Here is an 18,320-nt window from a genome sequence, read left to right as displayed (position 1 = left end):
CTACTCTCTAAGGCTGCGTCCCCACGATCAGTGTTTGTAGCGTTTTAGACGCAGCATGCTTCAGCTGCGTCCAAACGCTACGGAATACAGTAGAAATCCCGTGCCCACTGTGCTTGTTTTTTCAGCAGCAAATAATGACCTGCGGTGCATCTTTCCAGACCGCAGCATGTCAATTGTTTGCTGCGGATTCGCACGCGTCCTCCGTAGGGAAAACACAAGCGAGAGACCGCAGCGCACTGCACAGTGATTGTGGATACAATCAGCTGCGGTCTCCTGCAGAGGAGACGCGCGGACCGATTGTGTCCAGGACGCAGTGAGTACTGATCATGGGCACATACCCTAACAGTTCGTGCTCACGATCAGGAATAACAGCTTTTTGGACGCAGCAGGCTTTCCCTCTGTCCAAAAAGCTGTGTTGTACAGTAGAAGCACATAAAATCCCATGCACACTGTGCTTCTTTTTTTCTGCAGCGTAAACTCACCTGTGGCATGGCTTCCTGAGCGGCAACATGTCACTTTAGGCTTGCGGAGACGCGAGTGTTCTCAACTGGAGAACATGGCAGAAATATGCTGCTCCCAGAACCCTTGTCGTTGGCTCGAATGCTGCACCCGCCTGAGGACAGCACTCGCGGCCCCGGAGGAGAGGACATGCAGTATCTAGAACGCAGCATGCCCAGGTCATGGGAATGTGCCGTCGGAGAAGACCAGGACACTTGGCTGAGTTGAGCGTTCCTATGTATGGAGGAGTCTGGAGAGATGGCTCTTGGCTGAATTATTATCCTTCGTCCCACAGCCTTTTAGTGTACATAGGGAGCTTTATTTATAGCAGCTAGTTTGAACAGACTCTTGGAATATAAAATTGACTTTTGCCTTCTTCCTTAGGATGCGGATTCACTGGCGATTACACTGAATATTTCGGCTTACAAGTGGATGAAGACTCCCTTGTGTACCTCATGCTAGCAAATCATATGATCCATTCCCTGTACCCAGACTGCATTACAATAGCAGAGGTAGTTAACATTTCTGTTTCCACTTGATTTTATTGAATGAGAGTTTTGGAAATGAGTGTGGAGACAAATATTGATTCAGTGCCAAGTAACGAATGTGTTTGTGTGCTCGTGTAATCCTGTACAGATGCCAACCCTTTAAACAAATTTCAATACAGAACGCTGTAATACAGTTTTAATGGTTTGATTTTTGCTATGAAAGAACATGTTTAATGCCATCACAGAACTGGCAGATAGGGTTCGATTTCCTCACACAAATCTGACATTTTACATTGTTTAACATATAATTAAGCGTGCGCAGAATTGTGACATTCAAGGCCTTGATGTATTATACCTGGACCTCTAAAGGCATTGTATTTGCTAAATGAATTCAATTAAAACAGTGGCCACTCCAGCCATACAGGTACATAGAAAAGGCACTATGTTTGCTGATGTATTCCTCCAGTCAAAAATTATTATACTAGCTTCTACAGTGCCAACATATTTTGCAGAGCGTAACAGGCCACTCATTGTCCCCATTGAAGCTCTGCATTTCTTTTGGAATGGGGGAGGAAACGAGAATTCCCAGAGGAAAGTCAGGATAAGCATACAAAACTCATGCAGATGTTGTTGTCTTTGGTCGAATTTGAACCCACAACTAGTGATGGGCAAACCCCTGATGTTCGGGTTTGGATCACATGGGTATGACGTCATGGAAGGCCCTTTTAGTCAGTGGTGCTTACCGGGGGAGGCACAGCAATGATCGGGCGCAGAAGCGTCCGGGAAACCGAGTCTGCAGGACGCGTCGCGGGAGCTGTAATGTTTTTTTAATAATATGCTTTTTGTACAACCCCTGGACCCAACTGTAACACGAGCTTCCCAGGAAAGCTAGTGTTCGGGATCATGTGCACGATCACGGTGTTCGGTACGAACCCCGAACTTTACAGTTTGGGTTCGCCCATCACTACCCACAACTCTAGACAGGGCAAAGGTGCTGACCACTTGGCTTCCCTTTTACCCATTTTCATCTTGGCAAGTTATCAGCTATCCCCCACTGGGCCCCTTACTGATCTTCAAAACCGGACTCTAAAATATACTCCTGATATACAATGTTGGATGTGAATGTGCACCACTGTGCCTTTCCTCCAATACAGGATTGCCGAAGATGGCACAGCACCGTATTTCGCTATCTTCTGCAGTCCTACAGATATGATGTGGTGTGACAAATGGGCACCAAAGTGATTAGCAAGTTGGTAGCTTGGTAAGGGAATGCAAACCCATCCTCATTTTGTTTGGGCCTGGTAGAAAAAATGACCATGACTCTAACGTAAAGGGAATCCATGATGCTTTTGTGAACAGAGCCATGTTTTCGAACTTTGAATGAGATACTAATTACTGTAAGGCTGCTTTCACACTACGTTTTTTTAACATCCGTCATTAACGTTTTTTTAACGCAAAAACGGATCCAGTGCAAATGCGTTTTCATTTCAATGCATTTGCAATGGACTCGCGTCAACATGCGTTCACCTGCGTTTGCGTGCGTTATAGTAAGGATACAGCGACTTGCAGTTTTTTAACTTATTTCAAAAACGCTACTTGTAGCGTTTTTGAGCTGCGTCCAAATACTGCAAATCGCTGGATCCTGACTAAACAGCATGCAAACGCATGTGAACGCTGGCATGCTGATAGGCAGGATCCTGCTTGCTCTTCTGAGCATGCACAGAAACCAGCCTCGGGTGATCAGTCTCTCTCTCCACCTCCCTCCCTCTCTCCCCCTCCCTCCCTCTCACCACCTCCCTCCCTCTCCCTCCCTCTCTCCACCTCCCTCCCTCTCTCCCCCTCCCTCCCTCTCTCCACCTGCCTCCCTCCCTCTCTCCCTTCCTCCCTCTCCACCTCCCTGCCTCCCCCTCCCTCTCTCTCCACTCTCCCCCCGCCTGAGAGAGGAGGACGCTCGTAACTAAGGTAAACATCGGGTAACCGCGGTCTTAGTTACCCAATGTTTACGTTGGTTACGTGTGCAGGGAGCCGGCTCCTAGCAGCTGCAGACGCTCGTAACCAATGTAAATATCGCGTATCCAAGCAAGTTACCCGATGCTTACCTTGGTTACGAGACTCCACAGCTGTTAGATGCCGGCTCCCAGTCTGTCACGTTCAATTCCCCTCACTCCCGATCACATGACTCCAATGCCCGCCCATAAACTTAAAGTGACAGGATCCTGCAAAATAACACATGCGTTTGCATGCGTTTTTTGCTGTAAAAGCAGGATCTGCTTTTGCAGCAAAAAAACGTTCATGACGCATGTTAAAAAAAACGTAGTGTGAAAGCAGCCTAAGTTATAAAACATTTTTATTTTTTTTTAGGTATTGGAAATTTTTGTTTCCAATCTGTTATAATTCTGATAGCAAAGATTTATCTATACTCCAAAATGGCCTTCTAGAGATGAGCGAATTGATTAGAGAATCCAAATTTTTTTTGCCATTCACTTTTGGCGAATACAGAACAATGAGGCCCAGAAGGGGCATTTTGCTGCATTATTTAGGGTCGAGAAGGGGTTAAAAAAAAATATTCCTATACTTCACTTTCCTTACCCTTCTCCCTGTACCACTGGCATACATCCACCGGCGGATTCTACCTTGGTTACAGCTGCGTCACTCATGTAATATGCAAATTTCCATTGCACCCCATGTGACCTCATGCAACTTGCGTAAATGATGTGAATCATTTGGCTTTATTTTTTAAAACTTCTGCAATTAGCTCTGGTAAGCTGGATATCTGCTTCTAGGCCAAATCCTGACTCTGGACAATCCATTATTTTCTAATCAGTGCTTGCAGTTTATCACAATTGTGTTTTCTTTCGCCATCTACTTTTTAAGGTTTAACCACTGGTTCTCAATGTGGTTAAGACCTGGAGAATTTTCTGGCCTTTCTCACAAAATTTTAATGTTTGTTACCTGAGCCACTTAGTTACCACTTTTGCCTCGTGACATGGCCTTCATCCTGCTGGAAATCATCTTCTTCATGTATTAACAGAAGCATACAGTCTAGATCACGTGAAGTCATTATCCCCCTTTACTCCTCTTTGGTCAGACCTCATCTGGAATACTGTGTCCAGTTCTGGGCACCACATTTTAAAAAAGACATCAACAAACTGGAGCAAGTTCAGAGAAGAGTGACCAGAATGGTGACTGGTCTGCAAACCATGTCATATGAGGAACGGTTACAGGATTTAGGATTGTTTAGCTTGCAAAAGAGAAGACTGAGAGGAGACTTAATAGCTGTCTACAAATATCTTTAAGGCTGTCACACTGTAGAGGGATCAGTTTTATTCTCATTTTCACAAGGAAAGACTAGAAGCAATGGGATGAAACTGATGGGGAGGAGACACAGATTAGATATTAGAAAAAAACTTTTTGACAGTGAGGGTGATCAACGAGTGGAACAGGCTGCCACGAGAGGTTGTGAGTTCTCCTTTAATGGAAGTCTTTAAAAAGAGGATGGACGGACATCTGTCTGGGATGATTTGGTGAATCCTGCTTTGAGCAGGGGGTTGTTGGACTAGATGACCCAGGAGGTCCATTCCAACCCTAATATTCTATGATTCTATGATCAACTTGCTGATGAATGATGGGAGAAGGTGATCTTGGAGGATCTTTATATGCCATTCTTTCTTTATGGCAGTATTCTTGGCAGATTTGTGAGTGAGCCCACTCTCTGATGAAAAGCATTGCAACCACCATACACAATATCTCGGAATGCCTTATTGCTGGTATGACACAGGAACACTTGTAGCACTTGTATTTTCATCTCCAGACCATTATTCTTTCAGATATCCCAAACATTCTAAAGCTGTCTTCATTATTGAAAATAACTTTATTTCAGTACTCTTCAGTCCAATCCCCGTAATTCCTGCACAATATCAGTCTGTCCTGTGGAGCATTTGGTGATGATCTTGACACCAGGCCGGCCTTCAAAAGGCTGTGCCTCACTGTGCATGCAGATGCACAGGCACCTCCCTGCTGCCATTTCTGAGCAAGCTCTGCAGTGGTGGTAAACCAATCTTGTAGCTAAATAGTCTTTAGGAAATCACCCTGGTACTTGCTGGTTTCTCTTTTGCACCCTGAAGCCGTTATCACAGAAAATAAACCCACCTCCCTGAAGTTCTTAATGATTCTGTCAATGGTTGATCAAACGGCAATCTTACAAGTGGCAATATCCTTGTTTGTAAAGCCCTTTTGTGATGCAAAGTAATGATTACTATTACTGCACATTTCCTTGGAGGTAACCATGGACAGCTGAAGAAGACAATGTTTTCAACATTAAAACATTAAAATTCCATACAATTTTATAATTTTAATCAGCATGACCGAATGATATTAGCTGCCTTGTCCTCGTTAACACTTTCTCTGTAGCTAATAATATACCAGAATTGATGTGCTCAGGTAATTTTGTGGCAGGGCTGAAATTCAGTGGAAATGGGGTGTTTGTGATTCAAGTTAATTTATATGGAAAGGAATGAATTTGCAATTCATTTGATCGCTGCTCATAAGCTAGAGTTAATGCAGATTGCTGCTATAAAAACTGAAGCTGCAAACTTTGTAAAAAGCAAAATTGTGCAGAAACTGAGGAGGAGCATCAAAGCAGTACAAGCTGCATATAGAACAGCATCAAAGCGGTACAAGCTGCATATAGAACAGCATCAAAGCGGTGCAAGCTGCATATAGAACAGCATCAAAGCGGTACAAGCTGCATATAGAACAGCATCAAAGTGGTACAAGCTGCATATAGAACAGCGTCCAAGCGGTACAAGCTGCATATAGAACAGCGTCAAAGCGGTACAAGCTGCATATAGAATAGCGTCAAAGCGGTACAAGCTGCATATAGAACAGCATCAAAGCGGTATAAGCTGCATATAAAACAACATCAAAGCGGTACAGGCTGCATAAAGAACAGCATCAAAGCGGTACAATCTGCATATAGAACAGCATCAAAGCGGTACAAGCTGCATACAGAACAGCATCAAAGATGTACAAGCTGCATATAGAACATCATCAAAGAAGTACAATCTGCATATAGAACAGCATCAAAGCAGTACAATCTGCATATAGAACAGCATCAAAGCGGTACAAGCTGCATATAGAACAGCATCAAAGCGGTGCAAGCTGCATATAGGACAGCATCAAACCTGTACAAGCAGCATCAATGCGGTGCAAGCTGCATATAGAACAGCATCAAAGCAGTACAAGCTGCATATAGAACAGCATCAATGCAGTACAAGCTGCATATAGAAACAGCATCAAAGCGGTGCAAGCTGCATATAGAACAGCGTCCAAGCGGTACAAGCTGCATATAGAACAGCATCAAAGCGGTACAGGCTGCATATAGAACAGCATCAATGCGGTACAAGCTGCATATAGAACAGCATCAAAGCGGTACAAGCTGCATATAGAACAGCATTAAAGATGTACAAGCTGCATATAGAACAGCATCAAAGCAGTAGAATCTGCATATAGAACAGCATCAAAGCGGTACACGCTGCATATAGAACAGCATCAAAGCGGTACAAGCTGCATATAGAACAGCATCAAAGCTGTACAAGCAGCATCAAAGCGGTACAGGCTGCATATAGAACAGCATCAATGCAGTGCAAGCTGCATATAGGACAGCATCAAAGCAGTACAAGCTGCATATAGAACAGCATCAATGCAGTACAAGCTGCATATAGAACAGCATCAGTGCAGTACAAGCTGCATATAGAAACAGCATCAATGCAGTACAAGCTGCATATAGAAACAGCATCAAAGCGGTGCAAGCTGCATATAGAACAGCATCAAAGCGGTGCAAGCTGCATATAGAACAGCATCAAAGCGGTGCAAGCTGCATATAGAACAGCATCAAAGCTGTACAAGCTGTATATAGAACAGCATCAAAGCGGTACAGGCTGCATATAGAACAGCATCAAAGCGGTGCAAGCTGCATATAGAACAGCATCAATGCGGTGCAAGCTGCATATAGAACGGCATCAAAGCAGTACAAGCTGCATATAGAACAGCATCAAAGATGTACAAGCTGCATATAGAACAGCATCAAAGCGGTGCAAGCTGCATATAGAACAGCATCAAAGCTATACAGGCAGCATCAAAGCGGTACAAGCTGCATATAGAACAGCATCAAAGCGGTACAAGCTGCATATAGAACAGCATCAAAGTGGTACAAGCTGCATATAGAACAGCATCAAAGTGGTACAAGCTGCATATAGAACAGCATCAAAGCGGTACAAGCTGCATATAGAACAGCATCAAAGCTGTACAAGCAGCATCAAAGCGGTACAAGCTGCATATAGAACAGCATCAAAGCGGTACAAGCTGCATATAGAACAGCATCAAAGTGGTACAAGCTGCATATAGAACAGCATCAAAGTGGTACAAGCTGCATATAGAACAGCATCAAAGCGGTACAAGCTGCATATAGAACAGCATCAAAGCGGAGCAAGCTGCATATAGAACAGCATCAAAGCGGTACAGGCTGCATATAGAACAGCATCAAAGCGGTACAGGCTGCATATAGAACAGCATCAAAGCGGTGCAAGCTGCATATAGAACAGCATTAAAGCAGTGCAAGCTGCATATAGAACAGCATCAAAGCGGTACAAGCTACATATAGAACAGCATCAAAGCGGTACAAGCTGCATATAGAACAGCATGAATGCAGTACAAGCTGCATATAGAAACAGCATCAAAGCGGTGCAAGCTGCATATAGAACAGCATCAAAGCAGTACAAGCTGCATATAGAACAGCATCAAAGCGGTGCAAGCTGCATATAGAACAGCATCAAAGCGGTGCAAGCTGCATATAGAACAGCGTCCAAGCGGTACAAGCTGCATATAGAACAGCATCAAAGCGGTACAGGCTGCATATAGAACAGCATCAAAGCGGTACAAGCTGCATATAGAACAGCATCAAAGCGGTGCAAGCTGCATATAGAACAGCATCAAAGCGGTACAAGCTGCATATAGAACAGCATCAAAGTGGTACAAGCTGCATATAGAACAGCGTCCAAGCGGTACAAGCTGCATATAGAACAGCGTCAAAGCGGTACAAGCTGCATATAGAATAGCGTCAAAGCGGTACAAGCTGCATATAGAACAGCATCAAAGCGGTATAAGCTGCATATAAAACAACATCAAAGCGGTACAGGCTGCATAAAGAACAGCATCAAAGCGGTACAATCTGCATATAGAACAGCATCAAAGCGGTACAAGCTGCATACAGAACAGCATCAAAGATGTACAAGCTGCATATAGAACATCATCAAAGAAGTACAATCTGCATATAGAACAGCATCAAAGCAGTACAATCTGCATATAGAACAGCATCAAAGCGGTACAAGCTGCATATAGAACAGCATCAAAGCGGTGCAAGCTGCATATAGGACAGCATCAAACCTGTACAAGCAGCATCAATGCGGTGCAAGCTGCATATAGAACAGCATCAAAGCAGTACAAGCTGCATATAGAACAGCATCAATGCAGTACAAGCTGCATATAGAAACAGCATCAAAGCGGTGCAAGCTGCATATAGAACAGCATCAAAGCGGTACAGGCTGCATATAGAACAGCATCAATGCGGTACAAGCTGCATATAGAACAGCATCAAAGCGGTACAAGCTGCATATAGAACAGCATTAAAGATGTACAAGCTGCATATAGAACAGCATCAAAGCAGTAGAATCTGCATATAGAACAGCATCAAAGCGGTACACGCTGCATATAGAACAGCATCAAAGCGGTACAAGCTGCATATAGAACAGCATCAAAGCTGTACAAGCAGCATCAAAGCGGTACAGGCTGCATATAGAACAGCATCAATGCAGTGCAAGCTGCATATAGGACAGCATCAAAGCAGTACAAGCTGCATATAGAACAGCATCAATGCAGTACAAGCTGCATATAGAACAGCATCAGTGCAGTACAAGCTGCATATAGAAACAGCATCAATGCAGTACAAGCTGCATATAGAAACAGCATCAAAGCGGTGCAAGCTGCATATAGAACAGCATCAAAGCGGTGCAAGCTGCATATAGAACAGCATCAAAGCGGTGCAAGCTGCATATAGAACAGCATCAAAGCTGTACAAGCTGTATATAGAACAGCATCAAAGCGGTACAGGCTGCATATAGAACAGCATCAATGCGGTGCAAGCTGCATATAGAACAGCATCAATGCGGTGCAAGCTGCATATAGAACGGCATCAAAGCAGTACAAGCTGCATATAGAACAGCATCAAAGATGTACAAGCTGCATATAGAACAGCATCAAAGCGGTGCAAGCTGCATATAGAACAGCATCAAAGCTATACAGGCAGCATCAAAGCGGTACAAGCTGCATATAGAACAGCATCAAAGCGGTACAAGCTGCATATAGAACAGCATCAAAGTGGTACAAGCTGCATATAGAACAGCATCAAAGTGGTACAAGCTGCATATAGAACAGCATCAAAGCGGTACAAGCTGCATATAGAACAGCATCAAAGCTGTACAAGCAGCATCAAAGCGGTACAAGCTGCATATAGAACAGCATCAAAGCGGTACAAGCTGCATATAGAACAGCATCAAAGTGGTACAAGCTGCATATAGAACAGCATCAAAGTGGTACAAGCTGCATATAGAACAGCATCAAAGCGGTACAAGCTGCATATAGAACAGCATCAAAGCGGAGCAAGCTGCATATAGAACAGCATCAAAGCGGTACAGGCTGCATATAGAACAGCATCAAAGCGGTACAGGCTGCATATAGAACAGCATCAAAGCGGTGCAAGCTGCATATAGAACAGCATTAAAGCAGTGCAAGCTGCATATAGAACAGCATCAAAGCGGTACAAGCTACATATAGAACAGCATCAAAGCGGTACAAGCTGCATATAGAACAGCATGAATGCAGTACAAGCTGCATATAGAAACAGCATCAAAGCGGTGCAAGCTGCATATAGAACAGCATCAAAGCAGTACAAGCTGCATATAGAACAGCATCAAAGCGGTGCAAGCTGCATATAGAACAGCATCAAAGCGGTGCAAGCTGCATATAGAACAGCGTCCAAGCGGTACAAGCTGCATATAGAACAGCATCAAAGCGGTACAGGCTGCATATAGAACAGCATCAAAGCGGTACAAGCTGCATATAGAACAGCATCAAAGCGGTGCAAGCTGCATATAGAACAGCATCAAAGCGGTACAAGCTGCATATAGAACAGCATCAAAGTGGTACAAGCTGCATATAGAACAGCGTCCAAGCGGTACAAGCTGCATATAGAACAGCGTCAAAGCGGTACAAGCTGCATATAGAATAGCGTCAAAGCGGTACAAGCTGCATATAGAACAGCATCAAAGCGGTATAAGCTGCATATAAAACAACATCAAAGCGGTACAGGCTGCATAAAGAACAGCATCAAAGCGGTGCAAGCTGCATATAGAACAGCATCAAAGCGGTGCAAGCTGCATATAGAACAGCATCAAAGCGGTGCAAGCTGCATATAGAACAGCATCAAAGCGGTACAGGCTGCATATAGAACAGCATCAATGCGGTACAAGCTGCATATAGAACAGCTTTAAAGCGGTACAAGCTGCATACAGAACAGCATCAAAGATGTACAAGCTGCATATAGAACAGCATCAAAGCGGTACAAGCTGCATATAGAACAGCATCAAAGCGGTGCAAGCTGCATATAGGACAGCATCAAACCTGTACAAGCAGCATCAATGCGGTGCAAGCTGCATATAGAATAGCATCAAAGCAGTACAAGCTGCATATAGAACAGCATCAATGCAGTACAAGCTGCATATAGAAACAGCATCAAAGCGGTGCAAGCTGCATATAGAACAGCGTCCAAGCGGTACAAGCTGCATATAGAACAGCATCAAAGCGGTACAGGCTGCATATAGAACAGCATCAATGCGGTACAAGCTGCATATAGAACAGCATCAAAGCGGTACAAGCTGCATATAGAACAGCATTAAAGATGTACAAGCTGCATATAGAACAGCATCAAAGCAGTAGAATCTGCATATAGAACAGCATCAAAGCGGTACACGCTGCATATAGAACAGCATCAAAGCGGTACACGCTGCATATAGAACAGCATCAAAGCGGTACAAGCTGCATATAGAACAGCATCAAAGCTGTACAAGCAGCATCAAAGCGGTACAGGCTGCATATAGAACAGCATCAATGCAGTGCAAGCTGCATATAGAACAGCATCAAAGCAGTACAAGCTGCATATAGAACAGCATCAATGCAGTACAAGCTGCATATAGAACAGCATCAGTGCAGTACAAGCTGCATATAGAAACAGCATCAATGCAGTACAAGCTGCATATAGAAACAGCATCAAAGCGGTGCAAGCTGCATATAGAACAGCATCAAAGCGGTGCAAGCTGCATATAGAACAGCATCAAAGCGGTGCAAGCTGCATATAGAACAGCATCAAAGCTGTACAAGCTGTATATAGAACAGCATCAAAGCGGTACAGGCTGCATATAGAACAGCATCAAAGCGGTGCAAGCTGCATATAGAACAGCATCAATGCGGTGCAAGCTGCATATAGAACGGCATCAAAGCAGTACAAGCTGCATATAGAACAGCATCAAAGATGTACAAGCTGCATATAGAACAGCATCAAAGCGGTGCAAGCTGCATATAGAACAGCATCAAAGCTGTACAAGCAGCATCAAAGCGGTACAAGCTGCATATAGAACAGCATCAAAGCGGTACAAGCTGCATATAGAACAGCATCAAAGTGGTACAAGCTGCATATAGAACAGCATCAAAGCGGTACAAGCTGCATATAGAACAGCATCAAAGCAGAGCAAGCTGCATATAGAACAGCATCAAAGCGGTACAAGCTGCATATAGAACAGCATCAAAGCGGTACAAGCTGCATATAGAACAGCATGAATGCAGTACAAGCTGCATATAGAAACAGCATCAAAGCGGTGCAAGCTGCATATAGAACAGCATCAAAGCAGTACAAGCTGCATATAGAACAGCATCAAAGCGGTGCAAGCTGCATATAGAACAGCATCAAAGCGGTGCAAGCTGCATATAGAACAGCGTCCAAGCGGTACAAGCTGCATATAGAACAGCATCAAAGCGGTACAGGCTGCATATAGAACAGCATCAATGTGGTACAAGCTGCATATAGAACAGCATCAAAGCGGTACAAGCTGCATATAGAACAGCATCAAAGATGTACAAGCTGCATATAGAACAGCATCAAAGCGGTACAAGCTGCATATAGAACAGCATCAAAGCTGTACAAGCAGCATCAAAGCGGTACAGGCTGCATATAGAACAGCATCAATGCAGTGCAAGCTGCATATAGAACAGCATCAAAGCAGTACAAGCTGCATATAGAACAGCATCAGTGCAGTACAAGCTGCATATAGAAACAGCATCAATGCAGTACAAGCTACATATAGAAACAGCATCAAAGCGGTGCAAGCTGCATATAGAACAGCATCAAAGCGGTGCAAGCTGCATATAGAACAGCATCAAAGCTGTACAAGCTGTATATAGAACAGCATCAAAGCGGTACAAGCTGCATATAGAACAGCATCAAAGCGGAGCAAGCTGCATATAGAACAGCGTCAAAGCGTTACAGGCTGCATATAGAACAGCATCAAAGCGGTACAGGCTGCATATAGAACAGCATCAAAGCGGTACAGGCTGCATATAGAACAGCATCAAAGCGTTACAGGCTGCATATAGAACAGCATCAAAGCAGTGCAAGCTGCATATAGAACAGCATTAAAGCAGTGCAAGCTGCATATAGAACAGCATCGAAGCGATACAAGCTGCATATAAAACAGCATCAAAGCGGTACAAGCTGCATATAGAACAGAATCAAAGCGGTGCAAGCTGCATATAGAACAGCATCAAAGCTGTACAAGCAGCATCAAAGCGGTGCAAGCTGCATATAAAACAGCATCAAAGCGGTACAAGCTGCATATAGAACAGCATCAAACCGGTACAAGCAGCATCAAAGCGGTGCAAGCTGCATATAAAACAGCATCAAAGCGGTACAAGCTGCATATAGAACAGCATCAAAGCGGTACAAGCTGCATATAGAACAGCATCAAAGCGGTACAAGCTGCATATAGAACAGCATCAAAGCGGTACAAGCTGCATATAGAACAGCATCAAAGCGGAGCAAGCTGCATATAGAACAGCATCAAAGCGGAGCAAGCTGCATATAGAACAGCATCAAAGCGGTACAGGCTGCATATAGAACAGCATTAAAGCGTTACAGGCTGCATATAGAACAGCATCAAAGCGGTGCAAGCTGCATATAGAACAGCATTAAAGCAGGGCAAGCTGCATATAGAACAGCATCAAAGCGGTACAAGCTGCATATAGAACAGCATCAAAGCGGTACAAGCTGCATATAGAACAGCATCAAAGCGGTGCAAGCTGCATATAGAACAGCATCAAAGCGGTACAAGCTGAATATAGAACAGCATCAAAGCGGCACAAGCTGCATATAGAACAGCATCAAAGCGGTGCAAGCTGCATATAGAACAGCATCAAAGCGGTACAAGCTGCATATAGAACAGCATCAAAGCAGTACAAGCTGCATGTAGAACAGCATCAAAGCGGTGCAAGCTGCATGTAGAACAGCATCAAAGCGGTGCAAGCTGCATATAGAACAGCATCAAAGCTGTACAAGCTGCATATAGAACGGCATCAATGCGGTGCAAGCTGCATATAGAACAGCATCAAAGCAGTACAATCTGCATATAGAACAGCATCAATGCAGTACAAGCTGCATATAGAAACAGCATCAATGCAGTACAAGCTGCATATAGAAACAGCATCAAAGCAGTGCACGCTGCATATAGAACAGCATCAAAGCGGTGCAAGCTGCATATAGAACAGCATCAAAGCGGTACAGGCTGCATATAGAACAGCATCAATGCGGTGCAAGCTGCATATAGAACAGCATCAAAGCAGTACAAGCTGCATATAGAACAGCATCAAAGCGGAGCAAGCTGCATATAGAACAGCATCAAAGCGGTACAGGCTGCATATAGAACAGCATCAATGCGGTGCAAGCTGCATATAGAACAACATCAATGCGGTGCAAGCTGCATATAGAACAGCATCAATGCGGTGCAAGCTGCATATAGAACAGCATCAAAGCGGTGCAAGCAGCATCAAAGCGGTACAAGCTGCATATAGAACAGCATCAAAGCGGAGCAAGCTGCATATAGAACAGCATTAAAGCAGTGCAAGCTGCATATCGAACAGCATCAAAGCAGTACAAGCTGCATATAGAACAGCATCAAAGCGGTACAGGCTGCATATAGAACAGCATCAAAGCGGTGCAAGCTGCATATAGAACAGCATCAAAGCTGTACAAGCAGCATCAAAGCGGTACAGGCTGCATATAGAACAGCATCAAAGCGGTGCAAGCTGCATATAGAACAGCATCAAAGCGGTACAGGCTGCATATAGAACAGCATCAAACGGTGCAAGCTGCATATAGAACAGCATTAAAGCAGTACAAGCTGCATATAGAACAGCATCAAAGTGGTACAGGCTGCATATAGAACAGCATCAAAGCGGTACAGGCTGCATATAGAACAGCATCAAAGCGGTGCAGGCTGCATATAGAACAGCATCAAAGCGGCACAAGCTGCATATAGAACAGCATCAAAGCGGTGCAAGCTGCATATAGAACAGCATCAAAGCGGTACAAGCTGCATATAGAACAGCATCAAAGCAGTACAAGCTGCATGTAGAACAGCATCAAAGCGGTGCAAGCTGCATGTAGAACAGCATCAAAGCGGTGCAAGCTGCATATAGAACAGCATCAAAGCTGTACAAGCTGCATATAGAACGGCATCAATGCGGTGCAAGCTGCATATAGAACAGCATCAAAGCAGTACAATCTGCATATAGAACAGCATCAATGCAGTACAAGCTGCATATAGAAACAGCATCAATGCAGTACAAGCTGCATATAGAAACAGCATCAAAGCAGTGCACGCTGCATATAGAACAGCATCAAAGCGGTGCAAGCTGCATATAGAACAGCATCAAAGCGGTACAGGCTGCATATAGAACAGCATCAATGCGGTGCAAGCTGCATATAGAACAGCATCAAAGCAGTACAAGCTGCATATAGAACAGCATCAAAGCGGAGCAAGCTGCATATAGAACAGCATCAAAGCGGTACAGGCTGCATATAGAACAGCATCAATGCGGTGCAAGCTGCATATAGAACAACATCAATGCGGTGCAAGCTGCATATAGAACAGCATCAATGCGGTGCAAGCTGCATATAGAACAGCATCAAAGCGGTGCAAGCAGCATCAAAGCGGTACAAGCTGCATATAGAACAGCATCAAAGCGGAGCAAGCTGCATATAGAACAGCATTAAAGCAGTGCAAGCTGCATATCGAACAGCATCAAAGCAGTACAAGCTGCATATAGAACAGCATCAAAGCGGTACAGGCTGCATATAGAACAGCATCAAAGCGGTGCAAGCTGCATATAGAACAGCATCAAAGCTGTACAAGCAGCATCAAAGCGGTACAGGCTGCATATAGAACAGCATCAAAGCGGTGCAAGCTGCATATAGAACAGCATCAAAGCGGTACAGGCTGCATATAGAACAGCATCAAACGGTGCAAGCTGCATATAGAACAGCATTAAAGCAGTGCAAGCTGCATATAGAACAGCATCAAAGTGGTACAGGCTGCATATAGAACAGCATCAAAGCGGTACAGGCTGCATATAGAACAGCATCAAAGCGGTGCAGGCTGCATATAGAACAGCATCAAAGCGGTGCAGGCTGCATATAGAACAGCATCAAAGCGGTGCAAGGTGCATATAGAACAGCATCAAAGCTGTACAAGCTGCATATAGAACAGCATCAAAGCTGTACAAGCTGCATATAGAACAGCATCAAAGCGGTGCAAGCTGCATATAGAACAGCATCAAAGCGATGCAAGCTGCATATAGAACAGCATCAGTGCGGTACAAGCTGCATATAGAACAGCATCAAAGCGGTGCAAGCTGCATATAGAACAGCATCAAAGCGGTGCAAGCTGCATATAGAACAGCATCAAAGCGGTGCAAGCTGCATATAGAACAGCATCAATGCGGTACAAGCTGCATATAGAACAGCATCAAAGCGGTACAAGCTGCATATAGAACAAGTAATCTTATAAACTTGTCACTTTTTAACGGAGGAGCTATAGCGGCGAATACGAGATTGTGTTATAATACATGAAACGGTGTCCCTCATTACTCAGAGAGCCTGAGTGATGCTATTGTCAGTTCCTGGTACATCGTCTGTAACCTCATTGACTGTGGAAGTGTCAGGACAACACCTATTAGGGGAAGCAGGATGAAGCAACAGCGTTATGCATCTATGAAGCTATACAGTAGTCTCAGGATGGTGTTTGCAGGTGGAACCTGCAGGCATTAAGGGTGGGAGTGAGTGCGTTTGGGACAGATACAGCGCCACCTCTTGGGAAATGTCCTCTAGAATCACAGAGGAAGAGTTTTCACGAAGTTCAGGTTGCAAAAAATAAAAATCCTCAATGATGGCTGCAGGGAGAACAGGTAATGCTAGGTAGAAAGCTGCATTTGTGTACTTAGCTTACCTACATGTTGAGAGCATTGCAATAGGCCAAGATTCACCAAAGGCCAAACGTGTTGTTCTTATGGCCTCCATCTGCTTCAAATATAACTGCATACTATTTGTTTAAAGCACCTCTCCAGCATTTTTTTTTTTTTTAATTTCACCACTGGAGTGGTGCCTTTAAATCTCCTGCCCCTAGTGTTAGTCTCTAGTGTTATACTCACCCTCCAGCATTTTCATTTGTTTTCACCGCCGCTCCTGACAGTCTCCAGCATTTTGTGACCTGTCGGCTGTCCTAGATTACAACTCAATGCAAGTCTATGAGAGCCTCGTTTTGGCTCTCGTAGATTTGTATTGAGAGATTGTGATGGAACTTCTGACTTTGGCCAGTTACGATCACATGTCTGTGCCGCAGGACATGAGCGGCAACTGTAAAAGGTGACGATGCCGGAAGGCAAGTGTAACACACACAGCAGGGGACCTAGATTTAATGCATCACTCCAGCACTTGAAAAACAAAACACTGGAGTGGTGCTTTAACCATATAGTGGACTGCACTTTCTGGAAGGCTACATTAAGGAAATGTTTACCATGCAATGTACTTTTGGTTAGTTCTTATGGTGGACCAATGTCTAGACATCACTCCTGACTGTCTGGCACATACATTCTGACCTTATGTTCCTTGCGATGTGCACCTAGCCTAACATATAGGGGGGGTTGGTGCTCATTAGAAGGGCAGCCAGATTGGCTTATATTTATTTTTGTGCCCATAAAATCCCTTTAATAAGATAGACCAGGCACTCCAAAATTGATGCAAAAAGGAAAACTTTCTTCAAAATATTGAACAGTTCAAATATTGCAAGACGTTTCGGTCAATGCAGTGACCTTCGTCAGTGTAACTGGCTAGATGTGGAAAAATAGATGATCAGTGCAAAGGAGAACGAGATAAAATTCAGAATTATTAGTAGAGAATAAGGAGGAAAGAAGGTAATGAAATTCCAGGAGGACTCAACTCGAAGGTGCCAGGGAAGGTTCAAGGATGGAGGAACGGGTAACAATTAGGCACGATTCTGTAATAAGAATAACACCATTAGTAATATAGAATCATACAACAAAAGGAGAATATTAAGATAATTCAAAAATACCAGATATATTATATATTATATGATATTATAATCGACTGCAGACCCAAAAGTAGTAATAATAAAAAATAAATAAATTGTTTACTTGCCAGAATAATCAGTTTTAGTAAAAAGGTGTCAAAATAAATAAGAAATTATATATCCGCCATGCTGCGCACTCCCAAACGTGCTCCATCCGCCATGCTGCGCACTCCCAAACGTGCTCCATCCGCCATACTCCGCACTCCCCATCGTGCTCCATCCCCCATGCAGCGCACTCCCCATCGTGCTCCATCCCCCTATGCTGCGCACCCCCCATCGTGCTCCATCTCCCATGCTGCGCACTCCCAAACGTGCTCCACCCGCCATGCTGCGCACTCCCAAACGTGCTCCATCCCCCATGCTGCGAACTCCCCATCGTGCTCCATCCCCGATGCTGCGCACCCCCCCATCATGCTCCATCCCCGATGCTGCGCACCCCCCCATCGTGCTCCATCCCCCATGCTGCACCAGCATCAGCCTCTCTGCCCCCAGCATCAGCCTCTCTCCTCTCAGCATCAGCCTCTCTCCT

General features: G+C 44.3%; 1 protein-coding gene across 1 annotated transcript in view; it reads left to right on the top strand.

Annotated features, from left to right (window-relative positions):
* Nucleotides 1–18,320, top strand: part of GBE1 (1,4-alpha-glucan branching enzyme 1) — a 252,679-nt gene that overhangs the window by 166,322 nt on the left and 68,037 nt on the right. The window contains exon 10 of the mRNA XM_075333081.1: nt 883–1,010. Within this exon, the coding sequence (XP_075189196.1) occupies nt 883–1,010 (128 nt within the window). The remainder of the gene's footprint in view (nt 1–882; nt 1,011–18,320) is intronic.

This window comes from Anomaloglossus baeobatrachus, chromosome 2, assembly GCF_048569485.1.
Source record: "Anomaloglossus baeobatrachus isolate aAnoBae1 chromosome 2, aAnoBae1.hap1, whole genome shotgun sequence".
In the NCBI taxonomy this organism is placed as follows: domain Eukaryota; kingdom Metazoa; phylum Chordata; class Amphibia; order Anura; family Aromobatidae; genus Anomaloglossus; species Anomaloglossus baeobatrachus.
Note: the sequence above shows the minus strand (reverse complement) of the source record. Positions and strands in the feature narration are given on the sequence as shown.